The 18,448-nt window shown below is 37.2% G+C and overlaps 1 protein-coding gene across 4 annotated transcripts in view; it reads left to right on the top strand.

Annotated features, from left to right (window-relative positions):
* The window catches only part of MINDY3 (MINDY lysine 48 deubiquitinase 3), a 55,107-nt gene extending 37,223 nt beyond the window's left edge, over positions 1 to 17,884 (top strand). For all 4 annotated transcript variants that reach the window (XM_080338535.1, XM_080338534.1, XM_080338536.1 and 1 more), the window contains 5 exons: positions 6,883 to 6,955; positions 7,773 to 7,845; positions 12,886 to 12,973; positions 15,514 to 15,585; positions 16,803 to 17,884. In XM_080338535.1, the coding sequence (XP_080194661.1) occupies positions 6,883 to 6,955; positions 7,773 to 7,845; positions 12,886 to 12,973; positions 15,514 to 15,585; positions 16,803 to 16,952 (456 nt within the window). In that variant the 3' untranslated portion in view covers positions 16,953 to 17,884. The remainder of the gene's footprint in view (positions 1 to 6,882; positions 6,956 to 7,772; positions 7,846 to 12,885; positions 12,974 to 15,513; positions 15,586 to 16,802) is intronic.
* The last annotated feature ends 564 nt before the right edge of the window (positions 17,885 to 18,448 follow it).

Here is an 18,448-nt window from a genome sequence, read left to right as displayed (position 1 = left end):
CTGAGTAGTGCGGGTGAGGGTGAAAAAGGATCTGAAATAGTCATCCATGTGTGGCTTTTCCTTCTGCCCTGTTGAGAACTCTTCCATTTGCAGCACCAGTCAGGTGCTGCAGGTACTGTAAAGTAAAGGCAATAATCCTTCCACTCTTCCTCACAAGGCAGAGTGCTACTGGAGCCAGTTTGCTTCCTTTCAGCCACCTTGTTGAAACAAATTGCTATGTGTGAATTTCTCCTCCACCACCACCTCTGCCCCTTGATGAACACTTTCAGATAAACTGTGTCATCTTTTTCTGGTCTGAAGTACAAGGCCTGTATTATATTTTCTGACCCATGATAAGAACCGTGCTACCTTGGGGGTGGCATGCTGCCCTTTTTGTCTTTTCCCTCTTTTGTTCAAGGAAATTATTTTCTTTTGGCTTTTTCTGGATCCTACGTGGACCAAAAGCCCCTGTTCAAGGCTGAGGAGGATCCAGGACATGATCTTTGACACCCGACATCCTGAAGTGGAAACATATGTGGCTGCAGACCTCCTGTATAGAGACAGCTAAGTCGAGGACATTTCTTTCAGTTCTTCCATGTGCAGGCCTCAAGGTGGAAAATCTTCTACTCCTTAAAGTATTCTGTGGGTATTTTCTAGTTGTTTGACATTTTTGAAAGCCTTTTTTTCATAGAATATGCCACAGAACAATCTCATATTCCACCAGCCAGCACAAGAAAAGCGTTGTAAGCAGCCTGGAGAGGATACTTCTGTCACTGCAACAACGATGGGCAGTGGCCCTTCCAAACTATTGGTGTGGATGATGAGGACCTGAGCAGAAATGGGAATCCTGAACCTGTCTTTATTGGCCATCTCTCTGTTCAGAGTCTTTCAAATCACATTGATGTCAAATAACATCAAATGCTTTAGTATTGACTTCATAGGTGGGGGCTGTAGGATTTCATTTGTTTTTTTGACACAGCATAATTTTCCAACTCTGTCCCTTTTCAGGGACCCGTCACAATAGTCTGCTTAAACTGACAGTAGATGCTATGTTGATGAGTATTTTTATAGACAGTAACCAAATACCTCAGCAATCTCAGCTTCTACTTAGCAGTGCCTAAGAGGAAAAAAGATCTATGGCCTTTCCATACCTGTTCAGTTCTTTGTATGATGATAATAACAGCCTCTTATTTCAGATCTGAAGGATTCTTCTTCTTTCCTTGATTTGATAATTGGCTCCTAGGAAGACCTACAGGAAAGCTGTTTATTTAGTTTCAAGCAATGCCCAGGTTCTGTTTAATCTTCTCAGTCTCAGTGAGAGTCAACAACTAAATTTTATATCACAGCAAGACTTTAAACCTTTTTTTACTTCTGGAGCAATGATAGCTTTCCTACTTGTGAACTGACACCAGTCTACATTACATTTTCTTCTCCAATTCACTTCCTAGCCAGTTTCTGCAAGTAAAACTGTATCTGACACCTTTAGGACACTTAACCTCATTTGTATGTGTGGTGCTGCATATGACGCTTCTGCTCTTTTCCCCCAAATAAAGCTGCATTCAGTCTGTTCTCCCTCAGTTAAGTGGGTTGTTATTTCTCAGGCTGTTAAGAGCACCTCATCAGTTCTGGCTTTGGTGGCAGGATCCCTTCAGCATTTGAAAAAGAGACTTTTTCTGAGTCTCTTTGTCCTCCAGGATACTGACATTGGATGTGGCTTTTACAGATCTGAAGATTCATTGCAGATGGATTACAGCCACAGGAGGAATTGAAGCTTCACATTCTTACTTTAGAGTGCTATCCAGTTTGAAATGCATTCTGGTCATATGTGGAAGACTTGTGCATCCAAGTCATAATGGTACAGTCATGTCGTACATCAGTAGGACTGGATGAAACATCTTTTCTCTTTCAAAAGATAGTCTCCAAAATAATCTTACCTCCATTTAGAATCAAATTCTTTTTGAACAACTCCACAGTGAGATCAAGTGGCATTCTTTCCTCTTCACCATGCATTGGGTGTTGCTTGGGTAGTCTCACAGTATTGGGATTGATCTGAGTTTTATCTTTTTACTTCACCACTGTTAAAAACTGCCACTGATGGCATGCATGGTTGAAGAGATGGGTATTATATTTCACCTTGTTTAACTTGTGCCTTGAGTAGAACAGAGCAGACCACCTGAAGCTTGTCTTCCAGTAGCTTGTCTCCTACACCCTTTCTTAATTATTATTTTTTTTTTTACCCTTTTCCTTTCCATTTTTGTCTTTACCTTCTCTGTCTCCCTCTCCCCTACACACAAATACCTGCTTCAGTAACCCACCACGTGCCTCCTGTGATGGTCCACCCAACAGCAGCCAGGCCTGCGGTCACAGGTCCAGGCTTGTGCCCGTGCTGGCTGGCTGGTTGTCCCCCTGTTGCTGAGCACAGTGATTCGCAGCTGGGTTCTGCCTTCCCTGGCTGGGAGTACAAATGTGTATCTTTCCTCCCTGTGTGGCTTCCGGTTTCAGCAACCAGTTGTGAGACTCCACCCACTCTGTCGAATAAAACTGAAATAGGGCAATGGATTCAGAAGTCAGCTAGAGTGGTGGAGATTGGTTTCAGAGATCCCATCAACTTTGTTTTCTTAGGAAACCATTTTGGAAAAGTTGCTGGCTTGAAAGCCACTGATTATGGCATTGAAAAATGCACACTTTTCTCTGTAATACAAGACTGGATTAAATAATCAGTATTCTTGTAGCAAGTTAAATTGTTGGATAAATTATCATTGTTTCTATATTGTCCTTAAGCAATTTTTTAAGAAGAAAGTTAGCACTACAATATGTAATTCTTCAATGTATCACTCAACAGTAGTGGTGTAGAACAGCAGTCCATATGTGAACAGATTTAATTTTCAAGGGAAGCAGGACTTTCAGGGCAGAATCTTTTTAAAAATTCATAGCCAGGATGTGAGTGCAGCTTTGCCATTATGTTCTGCTTTTGATTTGTAGAATGAAAACTTCTGGAATGTTTTCATTAAAACTTATGAAGAGTATTTTTTGCTTCTCAGGGTAAACATGGGATCTTAAAATAGCTGGTACTTCTGATGAGAATAATTTTTCAAAGTAACATAAAATGTCTTGTTTGTTTATCACAAGAGCCAGTGAGCGAAACACGATTTTGGGACATGCACTTACTATTGGAAATAATTATAATTAACTGCTGATGAGATTCCCTTATATGGAACTTTCAGTGCATGGAATACATCAAAATACAATTCATAAGTCTGGGGGGGGGGGGGGTATATTTTGGCACATATACTGAAATGTCAGCCTGGGCAGCTGATACACATTTTTGTTAGATGTTTGTCACATTTTCAGCTTTGCTGCCTGAAGAAGGTATGTTACATTTTTTCTCCCCCATGCCCCGGATACAGATATACAGACTAGTTGAACTTTGAAAGTTTTCTTGATACTGGAAACAAATGACATGATAAGTTAGGAGGTGCATGGGATTTGTATATACAGGATTAAAATCTTGCATTTGTTGTTATTTATAGGATAACAGTCTCAGTGAAAGGTTAGAATTATTTTGAAGATAAGAGGGGGTGGGTTTTTCTGGTCATCTCTCCAAGGCAGGTAACTTTTCTAAGTTGCTTCCTGAAATTACTTCCTTAGGGCGTCAGTAAATCAGACTTAATGAATAAAAAAGCATTAATGTAATAATTGGGAGGCTTAATCATATTTAAAAGTTCTGTTGAGAGACATGGAGAGTTTTCATTACTGAGTGTGATACATTCAGTTGACTTCTTCTTCCATGTATATGTGCAGTGAAGTAACAAAGGAACATTAATAAGCTAACAGAAATGCACGTTATTTGCTGTTGAACTATCAAAAATTTGTTGGTAGTTCCAGGAGACTTATTTTTTAAAATCTGTTTTGCATCACATGAAACTATAGAAAGTACTACATTAACAAGAGAATTTGGAGGGAGGACAACACAAATGATAGTCTTTACTCTTGAATTACATTAAGATTTTGTGGAAAGAACTGCATACCCTTAAACCGAAGTAGAACTGTGTAGTTTGCATTGGAGTTAATTTGTCTGTGCAGCTGGAAGTTACTTTGGTGATATCCTTCCAGAGCAGGGAATTTGTTTACGAGTTCTCCTTTGTTACGCTGCTTCCGTGAGCTGCTAATTCATTAATAAGAACCTGCCATAAATATATCCCCTCTTTAGAATTAAATCCTAAATATAAAAATCACTGGCCATTTTTTTGGTTATTATGTTCTGTATACTATGGCATCATCTATTTAAAACTGAGAACTCATTGCAGGAGTGTGCTGTAATTCACTGATAGTGCAATCTACCCCTACTTAATATTTTCTGTAATATTGACCCCCCCAAAATGAAACTTTTCCAATTCTGGAGTATTCCAGACTTTTTGGTAATATGTGACCAACTCTTAAATTTTACAGGAATAGCATAGCATAGCATAGCATAGCATAGCATAGCATAGCATAGCATAGAATAGAATAGAATAGAATAGAATAGAATAGAATAGAATAGAATAGAATAGAATAGAATAGAATAGAATAGAATAGAATAGAATAGAATAATTTTAGTTGGGAGGGACTTACAGAATGATCTAGTCCAATTGCCTGACCAGTTCAGGGCTGTCCAAAATTTCTGCTGTGTTTTTAAGGGCATGTCCAGTTGCCTCTTAAACACTTGACAGGCTTGGGGAATCAACCACCTCTCTAGGGAGCCTGTTCACTCTCAATATATAAATGCTTCCTAATGTGCAGTCTAAAGATCCCCTGACGCAGCCTTGAACTGCTCCTACATGTTCTGTCACTGGATCCCGGGGAGAAGAGCTCAGCACCGCCCTCGCCACCTCCACGTTTTAGGAAGCTGTAGAGAGCCATGAAGTCACCCCTCAGCCTCCTTTTCTCCAAACGAGACAAGCCCAAAGTGCTCAGCCTGCAGTGTGAACACAAGGGCTCAGAGCAGCTGTCTCTGCTCCTGCACAGTGTGCTTTGTGGGCTGAGGTTTGGCACGAGCCTCATTGCCAGTAAAGATGTGGTGTGGATGCCCTTAATACATCACAGGACACTGAACCCAAATCCTTCCCTCCATGCGCTGCATCACTTGGTAGTGTAGATGTTTGCATTGTGCTCAAGTGGCAATGGAGCAGCCCTTAGGAGGGAAAATATAATGGGCTGGTGATCTAGAGCCTTGGAAGACAGGGCAGATGTCTCCTTTCAACTTTTTGTCTAATATGATCCTGTATAAGACCAAGTATTTGTCTCTGCTGTGCGTGGAAATGAGGGGGGAGCTCTGCAACCCCCACTATAAGCACCTTAGGCACATGATAGCTGTATCGTTCATGTGCTCGAAGTAAAATTGTGGCCTGTTATTTTTAAGTGTCTTGTGTCCTATGTCATCCCTGTTGGTGTGTCCTAAGCAGTTGTCTTTCATTTAGGGAAGTTTTTTAAGTATATGCTGGATGCCATTAGGTGTATACTTAAAATTCTTGGCTGATTTGAAGTCAGCTATTACAAGAAAGCAGTTAAGAGTGGAATTTTGGTCAAATATATGGTTTGTTTCTGTTATTTTCCTGAAGCAGTTTTCTTAATCTGGTAAAAGAACAGTAGGTCATTATGCATCTTTTAATTTTACATTTTCTGATTTCTTTTCTGTGCCTTCCTTCTAATGAAGCAATACAGACTTGTACAGTTTAGACCAAAGTTCACCCTTGGCACATACAGGTATAATGAGAGGATGTTGATGTGATTTTCTCTTTCAAGAAAATCTAAGTCATCTTTGGAAAGCAAAGTTGAAATAAACTGGAAATAAAAGATTATGTATACTTTGTAAAACAGCTTAAGGTAACTTTTTGATTTGTAACTAATCAGTTAATACACTGTGAACAAAAGTGTATTTCCAGGGTTTAATGTTTTTCAGAGTGATGTCAATGCTGCTATTTCTGGGGGGTTGTGTTTGCTGTTCATAGCATAGCAGGTAACATTAAATTTTCGCTTTGACGGGAAGAAAAACTATAGAGAGGGTATTGCAGTGTTTCCCTTAGAGCAAAGTGATCACAAATTTGCAAGAGGAGATGTAGGACCTAAGTACTTCTAGCAAGCAGTTTTTGGAGCTCTATTTTGGAGTTTCATGTTCTATTTGAACATCAAGTTTTCATATCTTTTTAAACTGAAGGGTATCTTGAATAGTGCCTTTCTTACCCTGTAGATGGCACCTTTCATTTCTTATTAATGACTTAAACAATTTCACTTTTTTATAATAATGCTTTTGGCTTAAAACCAGAGGGATGCGCTTTTTTGCTGGAGATAGACATGTGCCTCTCTGTATGTTTTGGAAAGCTTGATTGTATTTGAGATGATAAAAGTCATAGATAAATAAAAGCATTACAACAGCTACTACTGAAATCACACATTTTCCTGCACATAACAAATTTGTGCTCTGCAATCCTGTGAAATGGGCTTCAACACATCCTCCCACAGCTTTCTATCTAAATAATTTTTATATGTTTCAATGTATATGTAGTACACTCACTGAATTTCTCTGGTGTTTTCAGATATTAAAAAATGATACTAGAAATCTAAATCTCCACATAATACATGTACTCTCCAATTAGTTTTTGTGCCACAACATCTGCATGAAAAGACTGAAATCAAATTTTTCTTGGAATTTGTGGAATGATCTTTAACATGTTTCTTGGTTGTTTTACATCTCTGTCAGCAATATTGCTGAATGACTGTAATTATTCTTTTGTTGTATTTAAATTTTCATTAATTTAAGGTCCAAACCTGTGTAGCGTGGCTAAACATTTCCTTACTAATTATCTGAATTAAGGATATTCTGAAAGTTTTTTTTCCTTTGTTTTCTTTCTTTTTTTTTTCCTTAAGGATATGGCCCTTGTTGCTCCTGAAGCACCTTCAGAACAAGCTAGAAGGGTTTTCCAGACATATGACCCTGAGGGTAAGGGCTGTACTTTTTCCTGAAACAAGATTTTATAATCAGAATTTACTCATTCAGTAAAGACAAATTCCAATTAGGAATAAATATTGCATTGTGTGGGGTATCTCTTCAAAAATAGGACCAATGTTTTCCAAAATTTGTTGCAAATACCGCACTTTCAAATCCATTGTTTTTTCCACTGTTTACACCTGAGCTGATTAAGAAAGGAATGAAATACTTAGTACTTAAGATATTTTCAATATGGTCAACTACAAGTGATATGAAGAAATTTTCTGAGAATTCAGTAGTAAGGGAGGTTGAGTACAGTGTTGTGCAATAGGAGGCAGAGTTCTTAGAGCATAAGCTTTTTAACCTTGTAAGGTTTTTTTTTGTAATTAACATAAAGTTTAAATTTCATTTGATTTCTCATATTACGTTTTCATAAAATAATTCTGCTATGATTTCATTCTTCATGAAACTTTGTTCTTGAATGTACGTGCCATATGTAGAAAATTTTCTGTTTTGGAAGATGGAGCATGTCTAACATTCAGGTGCTATTTTAACTAAAAGGAAAAAATGTACAGTCATTATCCCAAGGTATCTACTGGAAATCGCTACAGAGAGATTTAATTCTTAGCAATTATTAAGCTTTTAAGTGTATGGATGATAAACCCACAATTTCTGAGTTGTTTGAAAATTGTGTTCCTTCTAGAACCCCACCATTTGTTTGCAAATTTGAGAGAGAAGGATGTGCAGTATTTGTATTTTTGAGAAAAATTTGTACTCCAGGAAAGCATTTTGTTTATTTTTCTAATGAGAAGCTCTGCTACTTCTTCAGATAATGGTTTCATACCTGACACTCTGCTAGAAGATGTAATGAAGGCTCTGGACCTTGTTTCAGATCCTGAATAGTAAGTATAATAAAATGTAAATACTACAGAAGTATAATTAACCACATATTAATTATAATCTAAGTGATTTTATGTGTTCAATTGACTATATATGAATTATAATTTAGGGTTTCTTCTGTATTTTCTGTAGCTTGCATTCTGGGCACAGAATGTTATTTTGAACTATTTAAGTCAGCCTTAAATTAAATGGGAGGAATTCAAATTAAAATGTCTCTAACTTCAGTAGTGATAACTAGAAGCCAGAAAACCCTTCGGACCTGCTGCATTACTACATATTGAGGAGGCAGTTGTGAATATATTTCTGTGCGTTAATGAGGGTGAAACGGTGACAAAAGAGGAACCAAGCAAGGTGCTCAGAGGCGGATGAGTGTTGCGTTGCCGCTGGGTCTGTCTGCAGAGTTTGAAGCTGAAATGGCTTCAGTTAAACTTTTGCTTCCACCAACACTCAGTACCTTGAAGTGTTTATAAGTGTAATTTGTTTCCAGAAATGACACCTTGATTCCTAGGATTAGAGTTAAAACTAACAAATTTAAAAGGTAGTTTATTTTAGATCCTATATGGACAGACAGGACCAATATTCAGTGACAGCAGTTAACCTTCAGTGTCAAAGCTTACCATGTTTTGCCATTAAATGCTTAACCCAGAAAGGAGAACCACGTGCTTGAACTTTCTCCCATCTCCAAGAGATGGTTCTGTTCTTTCATAAACATACAGACCAGTTTATTGGAGTCTAAATTGGTTATTCCTGTAGAATGTCCGTGGAGGCTGCAAGTTTACTTACCCCAGCCATCTGAAATTTGATTGATGCCATTTTCCCTCTTGTTGAATATTAAGTACAAGGAAGTTTCCTGAGTTGTTATCTCTGGAAAATAGGAGTGAAAATTGAAATCAAAAGACCCTGAGGAAACTAAAACCAAAGAAAACACAAGACCAAAAGGCTGCCATTCATATTACATCAATGAGTGGTGAAATCTGCAAAAGATTTTTTCAAAAGGAGAGAAAGAAAAAAGCCATAGTTTAAATAGGTCTGAGACACTTTCTTTTGATGTATTTGTTCTGCTGTCTCAATAAATCTGCAAAAAATCTTCTTTCTGCATTCAGCAGTTTTTCCATTTGACTATTTGGCCCTCGGGGTGTTTGTGGCACAGCCCTGGCCTATTTTATTGTCCATAGCACATTGAATATAAATTGATGTAGGAAGAGCCAGTCAGAACGCCTGCTACATTGAAAAGCCCTAATCAAGCCATGGAATATTCAGTCTTGAAACATCTCCTCTTAAATAAAGATGTTGTCTGATGTTACCATCTTGTGGACCTACCCTCTTTTGGTTCTGGATGTCCTGTCTATTTAATGTGAAACACAAGTATAAATAACACATTTCAAATTCCATACAGGATTTTCTGGTTGGTTTTTGTTTGTTTGTTTATAAATGAAATTAAAGGCATTGCTTCCAAGAGTACTATTTACATTTTTTAGTTCAAGAACTAAATGGAAATTCTTTGTCATCATCCAGTCCAAGGCTTTAAGCTTCTCAGAATCTCAAGATGAATAACAGTCAGACCTGCTTAGAGTTCATAATTATAGAGGGGAAAACTTTGTAGAGCAGATGTGCATCAACAGGGTGGATTAGCCATTCCAATACTGAATGCCATTGCATGTGATTTTAGTAACATTTTCTAGTGTTCTAGTAAATAAATCTGAGAACCCAGCTCTCTTGTTTGTTTTGTCGGTTTCTTTCTACAAGAACACCTGATATTCTTCAGGGCACAGACTTGAGTATATCTGTCTATCTAGGTTTAGCTGATTTAAAACATTTTACCCGATCTGTCTATTTGACCACTGCTGGAGGATTTTGTCCCCCCACACTTCTCAGCCATAACAGCCACCAATGTCACCACCCCAACATTCGTAACAGTCATAAGATGCCAGACCTGGCACTGGAGTGACTGAAACACATACATGCACTTGTTTTGGTAGCACTGAATGGCATTAGCTATTTGCTGAATGAAAAAGCATCAGTTGAAACATACAGCAATCAAATTGTATTAAATTTATTAAAATGCACTGCCCATACTTAAAAGCTTAGTATGGGTCTGCATTTTTAAACAGTTCTTCTATTTCATTAGCAACCATATAGCTTTCTTTAATTTTCTGACATAATTTGAAGTGCATTTTCAAAATGATCTTTACTTCAGTCTGCCTTGGTTCTGTTTACAAGCACAGTGTTTTTAGAACTCCGTTACAGCATTTCAAGAATTTGAGCAGGTTTCAGACAGCTACTGAAATATCTTAAATTTTGTACTTTGAGAGCAGTAAGAATGAACAATAGAAGGGTTAAAGAAAGTCCAGTATCTTGCAAGTCCTCAGTTGTAGTTTCACTTGAGCAGTGAAACTTTCAGATACTAAATTAACGTAGTTTATAGGATATCACAGTAATGTTTTTGAATTTTAAAGTTCTTCTTCCAAGGAACTTAACAGAACCACCCTCTTAAGAATTGTGTAATGTATTCTGTGCGTATTGAGGCAGAAACAAAAAGAGGCCAAATAATTTACTACTAGTACTATGGTAGGACCAAGAAAGGAAGATACTTAAAAATGAAGACAAAGTGGTAGCCAGAGGGATGAAATGCTTACATGCAACAATAATCAATAAGAGCTTAGATAGAAAGACGCTTTTTGCCCATAGCCCCTGACAGAAGAGACCAGGGTGGTTAAAAGCCGAGGTGATAAAGGAGGCAGCTCTGAGAAGCTAAGACTGTGTTTTCTGAAGGGAAAATATAATTCCTATGTGAAAAATACAGGGGAGTATCTACATATATGGAACATTAAATGTAAGAACAAAGTAGAGCATAGTTAAAATCTTCTGACGACTAATCTGCAAAGTTATAAAATAAAAGCTAACAGTATTTTTTTAAGCCAATCAGAACCAGGAGACTTGCAAGAGGTCTGTAGTTCTGATAGGTGATCCCCAGTATTAAAAAGAATTCAGTCAGTAAGAAAAGTAGTGAATTCCTCTTCATGTTCACTGGGGAAGACAAAAGGGATTAGTTCTCATCTTCTCTGGGAAAGATTACAGGGAGGTTTCCACACTTAAACCTTTTTATGAGTGGTCAGAGTAATGTAAGAGCATGAAGTGTCAAGATAAGTAAAAACCCCCAGTCTTTGAAGAAACATCAGAATCAAATTGCTGAAGTGTTTTAGGTTACATCGCACTGTTAACTGTCCTGGGACCAGACAGTACCAGAACAAGAAGGTGACAAATAGACAACAGTACTTACAAAAGGATTTTTTTAAGGCCCACTTGGGGAAAATTCACATGTAAATCTTTCATGTGTAAACATGGGATAGGAAGGAGGGTTTTCTTGTAGGTAAATAACTGATCAAAGGATAAAAATGTCATTTTTTCTTAATGGAGAGAAATCATTAGAGGAATTTTACAGGAATTTGCGTTAGGTTTGTGAAGTTTGGTGAGGATGTGAAGGTAGGCATTAATATAATAGTTTGCTGCTGACACAAAAGCATTCAAGGTACTAAAAAATGGTGTGGAAGAGCAGCAGAAGTTACTGGAAGACAGGGTAACAGAGAAGTGTCAATACAGTAAATGTAGATTGATTGCATGTGAGATAAAACAATCCTAATTTTACAGACACATTTTTGGGCTGTGAAGTAGATAATTGCCATTTAGGAAACAGATTTTAAACCCATAATCAGGGATAGATGAATGGAGTGGGGTTTCTAGGAATTACGCCATTGTATAAATGCATGAGATTTCACTCCATCTTAAAAAAAAAGAACATTGTAGAAAGGTATCAGGAAGGCAACGAGGCTAATCAAAGGTACAGAATGTCATTACTACAAGCAAGAACTAGGTTAGGACTGATCAATCTGGAAAAGACAGACAACCGTTGGTATGTGAGAGAGGTTTCTAAAATCAGGAGTTTCATAATAAATAGGGAATAATTGTTAATTGCTTGTCACAATACAAAAATGAGGTGTCATCAAACTGAACTATCAGATGACAGGTTCAAATCAGGAACTACTTATTCCCAGTGTCTATAGTTCTATTTTAATTTTATCAGTGGAGTTTATCAAATGCCACAAGTGTATATGGGTTCAAAGCCAATTAGGTACATGCATGGAAAGAAAAAATACATGTCTTTTAGATACTGTCTGTCACTGAAGATGTCTTTGAGCAGCAGACTGCTGGAAATGGGGAGGGTGGACTAAGGATATCACTGTATGTTTGCCCTGTTGTACTCTGTCACAAGCACTCACTACTGACCAGTGTCAGAGACAGGATACTGGGCAAGATGCTCTGTTGGTTTGACCCATTGAGGACATTTTTGTGTACGGTACAACTTGTAACTTAGGCAAGAGGAAGGTAGATGCAGATAAATGTTTAAGTGATCTGATGCCTGTAGAGATATGTTTTTTAAACAGAAATATAAAGTTATAATTGACATTCATTTTTAGTGACCTGAAATTATACCATATTCATGCGGCAAGGCTTTCAGATTAGTACTGTTAATATTTTCATTGTTTATTTGTTTTGGCTTCTCTGATATCAAGAACATGATGTAAATAAGAACTAGATCTGTTAAATTTTATTTCGGTGTACTTAGAAAATCTTGGAGGCTTCTCAAATCTCCTTTTAAAAGCAGGTTGTTTGGCAGTTAGGGAGCTGTATTTAAAAGATGACTGGTTTATGTATCTTAAATTCAAGAATGCTAACAAGACAGCAAAATGCCTTTTGGGCTGTAAACCTGGATTTGTATTATATGGGTTTCAAATTATTTTACCAAATATGGTGGTCCTTCAGAATTATCACTTATTTAATTTAAAAGAACAGATTACTTTTATTTAAAAATAACCATGTTTTGGCAACTTGCATGCCATTCTGGTGCAGTTGTCACTTAATGATTAAAAATAGAATAGTATTGCTATACTTGGCAGCCAGTACCGTGGTAGTACAGCATAATTTAGTCATGCAAGAATAAAAATGTCTTACTCATACTTTTATATTCAATGTTTTTGTCATAGTGTAAACCTCATGAAGACCAAATTAGACCCAGAAGGACTGGGAATTATATTACTGGGTCCCTTTCTGCAAGAATTCTTCCCTGAGCAGGTAATCAATATAGCTTTATTGCTGTAGAGCGTTGTCTGCTCTGCTTGTCTTTGAGATTCATGAAACACTTCCATCAGTATCACAGAGCTACTTTTAGTAATAAGTATTGCATGCATTCAACACAACTGACCAGCAAGTAACTTCTTGTATTACACAACAAACTGTTGGCTTCTGTTTTGCATAAGGTGTCTGTGATTTTGTCAGCTTCACACTGGAAAGGAACTCCATTGTAGTGACAAGTTCTAAAATTAACTTCAGGAAACTTATAATCATTTTGCATATGAAATTGAACTGGTTACTTAGAAAGTTCATCTGAGTTTGTTTTTTTCTGAGAATAAGTGACCTTATTGGTTTTGTCAATATTACAAATGTCTGCTATAATTGCTAGCAAATTGGGAAAGGTTGCAAATATATTTAAAACTTTTTATGTAGTTCTCTAATACTGTAAAATTTGTGACAGTTTAACAAAAAGTCATAATAGGGTTATGTTTAGCATATATGGAAGTCAGTATCTGCCAGGGTAATGGGAAATATTTTCAAACTCTCAGTCTGTTCCATATGTTCATTAAGATAGACACGTTCACCCAGCACCACTGTCCTGTCCTCCCTGTGGTCACATTTTCCCGCCTTCATGCTCCCTCCTTCCTGCCACCAGCACCCTCTTGGTACAGATATGTGATAAACCAGAAGAGGGAACTGGTTGGATGAGCGCTCCCTTTGTAGGTTTGTAGGGACTTGTTCCACGGCCATGCAAATGCTTGTGTTGGCGGAAGAGAGAGGCTTTCCCCAGGAACAGAAAGCTACCCAGGTGGAGGCCAGAAAGGGGCTGAGAGGAGGACTTTGGAGGCTTTTGTGGCTTAACATGTCATTGAAACTATATGGCTTAATTTTTACAACCAAGGAAATGTGGAACTAATATTTTCAAAATGCCTTCAGCAAGAGTGTCTTTGTTAAGGGTTTTGCAGCGCTGTCTGGATGTAGTATTCTGTACTATGGAACAATCTGGTCATTCAGAAGACACTAGAACTGCACTGCCAAAGATGGTAGGGACTGAATACATCATTAAGAGATGATTCATCATCTACAGGAAAAAGGAGGAGTTAGAGTGTTCGTTTTCTTGAGATTTACAGAATTACATCTGCATTGTGTATTTCCCAACTGATTCTTCTTACTTTCATTTGTATATCCAGAAGTGGAAATATCTTTACAACTGAATATAATTTAATCTTATTTCTTACAGTTATTTTACACTTGCAAATCTTGAAGACTCCACTGCTTAATTTTAGGCCTCAGATGCTTAGAATGAAATTCAGAAAGCGAAGGCCCATCCTCTCTACTTGGCTGTGCCCAAGCTGTCTGGTACTGCAGGCCAGGGGTGGCTGGAGGAGAAAACAGCCGTCAGCTGGGGCTGTTGCCTCTGTTGCCTCAATTCCATCTTTGCTGAGAATATTCAAACCCCCATTCTTGCTCTCCTAGAAATTACTAAATTCCACATCAAAAGCAGGAAGGTGTATCAGCTTTCCTTTTCAAAGCTGTTGGCTTAGAATAAAAACATTCAAAGATCATTCAGCTTGAGAGGGCAAGCCTGACTCTTCAGTGCTTAGGACACTCACCTGGGCAAGAGGATTCCTGAATTCCCTGGTAGCCCTTTTTTGGGAAACAATTACTGCATGAAATTCTTAACACCCATGGGACAGGAACTGGAAGGCAGCACTTCTTTTTCTTCAGGGTGAGCATACCTTCCTCAGGGAAAAAAAGTGTCTCTTTCCTTTGCAGCAAAGCTTCATTTTATTTATCTCTGTAAGTAGAGTTACTGCTTACCTTCCTTTTCACCACCCTCCCACCACTGAGTAGCCAAGGTTGCCATGAGAGACCCATACAGAGATAAGGTTTGTGAATCATTTAAGAGGAGAAAAATGAATGAGGGCTTTTCATAACCTGATGGATGTCCTGTAACCTGAACAGATATCTTCTCATTCCAGCCTTTACTTCCATGTACTTAAACAAGGATAAGCTTTTCTTTGGAGCCTGGTCCAGCAGATATAAAAGAGATGATATTACACCTGATTTGTGTTCCTTGATTGAGTGAAATGCAAAGCTTTTCAGTCCTTCTAGGACTAAAGTGTTTAAACACCTGGAATGGTAATGATTGAGAAAGGCAGAACAGCTGCCACTGGGCCGCTGCTGCACAGGTGTCTTCACAATTAGTGCACAGTTAGGCAGGCACAGGTGTAAATTACTTTTTAGCTCTCAAATGGGGAGGTGGAGGTTGAATCTGGTCCTTAGTAAATATTTAACTTCATAGCATCCAAATAAACATAAGTACACAGAAATGTGGCCACTACTTAAGGTGTCCGACTTTAAAAATTAGGACAGTTTCTACCTGGTCAGTGCTGAAGCTGTATGTAGTTCAGAGTGTCCAGGTGAACAAAGAAGAACCATGACTTGCTGTTTTAATGCATCTGTCTAGTTGTAAAGAGAAGAGACTGGCAAGGCAGGATGTATATATCATGTCAAATTAACTGTCTTCTTTCTACTAGGACTCCAGGATTTCGGAGTCATTCACTGTTTACCATTACAATGGACTGAAGCAATCTAACTATAATGAAAAGGTAAGATTTAAGAAACATCAATCTAGCCCTAATAACAATTAACATGCAAAATTGATGATAGTTACATGCAAAATACTTTAACTTGAAACAAACATTTTACAAAACAATTATTTTGATAATTTCCTTCCAAAATTATACATTTGGAATTGGAAGCTGCTTTGTGCTCCTAGTCATATTTTAGCTTGTATAGTGTACTGGATGGCTAACCTATGAGTTTTGAACATAGCATTTCTCATGCTTATCCATGAGAAGGGGGACCTGAACTGTAAAAGACAATGGAGGTGTAACACAGACAAACTGCAATTTCTGTAAGTAACCCTACATGGAAATTAAGATGTTTGGATTTTTGGGAGAAAAAAGCCTTGCATCAAAAAATCAATATTTTTTTGAACCACTCAGTGAATACAAAAGCAACCTCTTTCATTTTCAGCTTTCTTGGAAGGAGGGGTATCCTTAATATACCATGACTGCTTCTGAGTTAGTTCTGAATTAGCATTTAGGGTAGAAGAGTGTAAGGCATTAATAGACATGAGGAGCAAAAATTATTTCAAGTAAGGAGACCTTTTAAGATGTATATACTCAGTCTTTGAAATAGCTTGGAGTCAAGTCCTTAACATTAACCTTATAAAATCTCCAGCAGTTTCATACCCTAAAATGTAGGCAAAAGCATTAAACGATGCATTTATCTTCACCATTGAACATATATACATAATCAAGAAAATTTAAACAATTTTTTCTTTTCAGAGCATTTAAAATATTGTTGTATGAATAGAGCTGATTTGCAACAGAAGTTCCATTTCATGGAAAATAAATTCCATAAAGTTAAGTCTAAGGAACACTGTCCTTATGAAATAACAATGTTGCATTGTAACAGTAGTAGAACATATGTTGTCTCAGAATATTTGCATTGCATTTCCTAGATTATTTTTTTCCCCATTTTGCCCTTTACTGTCTCTCAAAGTAAACAGTGAAGTGAATATGGCCTGATCAGGGTTTTCAGGCACTTGAGTCTAAGAGATTAGGGTTGGTTTTTTTAATTTCATACCTCATTTCATTAAAAAAAAAAAAATATATAAAATTTCACAGATTTTATTTTTGTAGTAAAAAAAAAGTATCATAACACATCCTCTCCTAACCCTGTGAAAAGAATCATCTCATCTTTCTCATCTTAGGATTTTTAAACAAACAGGCTGACATAATTGTTTTTCTTTTGACAGGTCATGTATGTAGAAGGCACAGCAGTTGTTATGGGTTTTGAAGAGCCAATGCTACAGACTGACGATACTCCTGTAAAACGCTGCCTGCAAACCAAATGGCCATACATAGAATTACTCTGGACCACAGATCGATCTCCTTCTTTAAACTGAGATGTTGTGCATAAAGAACATACTACAATCGAACACTTGAATGGAGATACGACAGGTGGTATTTGCTTGGAAGGTGGTATCACTTTGACTGTGTGAAGTTATACACTGGTATCATTGATTAATTGTAAATAATGATTACAAACACTTTTTCAGTGTTAATTGGAATATTTAATTTTTTAATCAGATTTATTTCTATTATAATAGTTTGTCTTTTTTGGCCACTGTAGTACTGTTAATGTGAGTTATCCTAAAAAAAAAAAAAGCCTATTTATAATGTCTTAACATTATTTTGCCATCTCATGAAGAGTTGAAAAGTGTCTGATATTGCAGAATCTGCATATTAGATGTCAGATCTTTAAAACATAAACCATATGCAGCTTCCTCTGAATCATATAGGCATGTTTTATTATTTAAATTATATTGGTTACATTACAGTACCATAATGTGTGGACTAGACTGGCCTTTGCACTGGATATGTTTTAATGACTTTAAATTTTCTGCAATTTTTCCTAAAAATCTAATTTTACCTAAAGAGCTTGCACAATGTGGCATAAATATGATACATTTTTAGGAATAAGTAATTAATAAGTATAATTCATAAATACTTTTTCTTGGCAGTTGTATATTACTGTGGCTTAGTTATCGGGCATGTTAAGAGTGAACATAAATTCTGAGGAAAAATAGATGTATTAATATTTATTTCAATTTGTATAAAAGAAATGTAAAAACAGCAGAAAGAATTTCTTGTCCTATAACCTTTAAACCATTCAAACTTATAATATTGCCAAATACCTCTTCTCAGTTTCTCCAAACAGCAGTGTAAGCCAGCATTATTGTATGTGTTAAGTGCATGAGAACATCTGTTATTACATCATTATATTATTTTATTTATTATCAACTTGTTAGCCCTAAAATAAAATCTTTTCCTTGGATCATGATGTATCGTTTTAAGTTTGGTTTTAATCAAACTTGTTTACTGCCTCTCTAAGATGATGAAAAGAGACCATGGGCTTAGAAATGTCAGGTTTTGAGTTGAACACATCTTCCAGGGGGGGGAAACAGAGGGAGGGGAGAAAAAAAACCCACACAAAAGACAGTTAATTGCATCTTGACTGTGATTGCAGAGCCTATGCTATTGCCAGCAGGGTTGAATTTAGCATTCAGTCCTATTTATGTTTAAAAATATTTTTTCATGTGTGAATAACGTTATTCTAGAATGATCATTGTACAGGAAAACAAACTGATTTGGTTGAAAATAAGGTATGTAGTGTGGGGGAGAAACCCGTGTTGGAGATTTTGCACTGATCTTATAGTAGTGGCAGAAAGAGAATATGCCTTGCGTGACACTTGAGGATATGTGCTGTGCAAGTCTGTACGGTGTATGTTAGGTTTCCATCTGGAAATGGGTGAACAGTGGAGTTCTGTGGTGGGTTGACTTTGGCTGGCTGCCGGGCACCCACCCAGCCGCTCTCTCACTCCCTCTCCTCAGCAACAGG

This window comes from Nesoenas mayeri (assembly GCF_963082525.1).
Source record: "Nesoenas mayeri genome assembly, chromosome: 2".
In the NCBI taxonomy this organism is placed as follows: Eukaryota; Metazoa; Chordata; class Aves; order Columbiformes; family Columbidae; genus Nesoenas; species Nesoenas mayeri.
The sequence above is the reverse complement of the archived record's forward strand: the minus strand, read 5'-3'. Positions and strand labels throughout refer to the sequence as shown.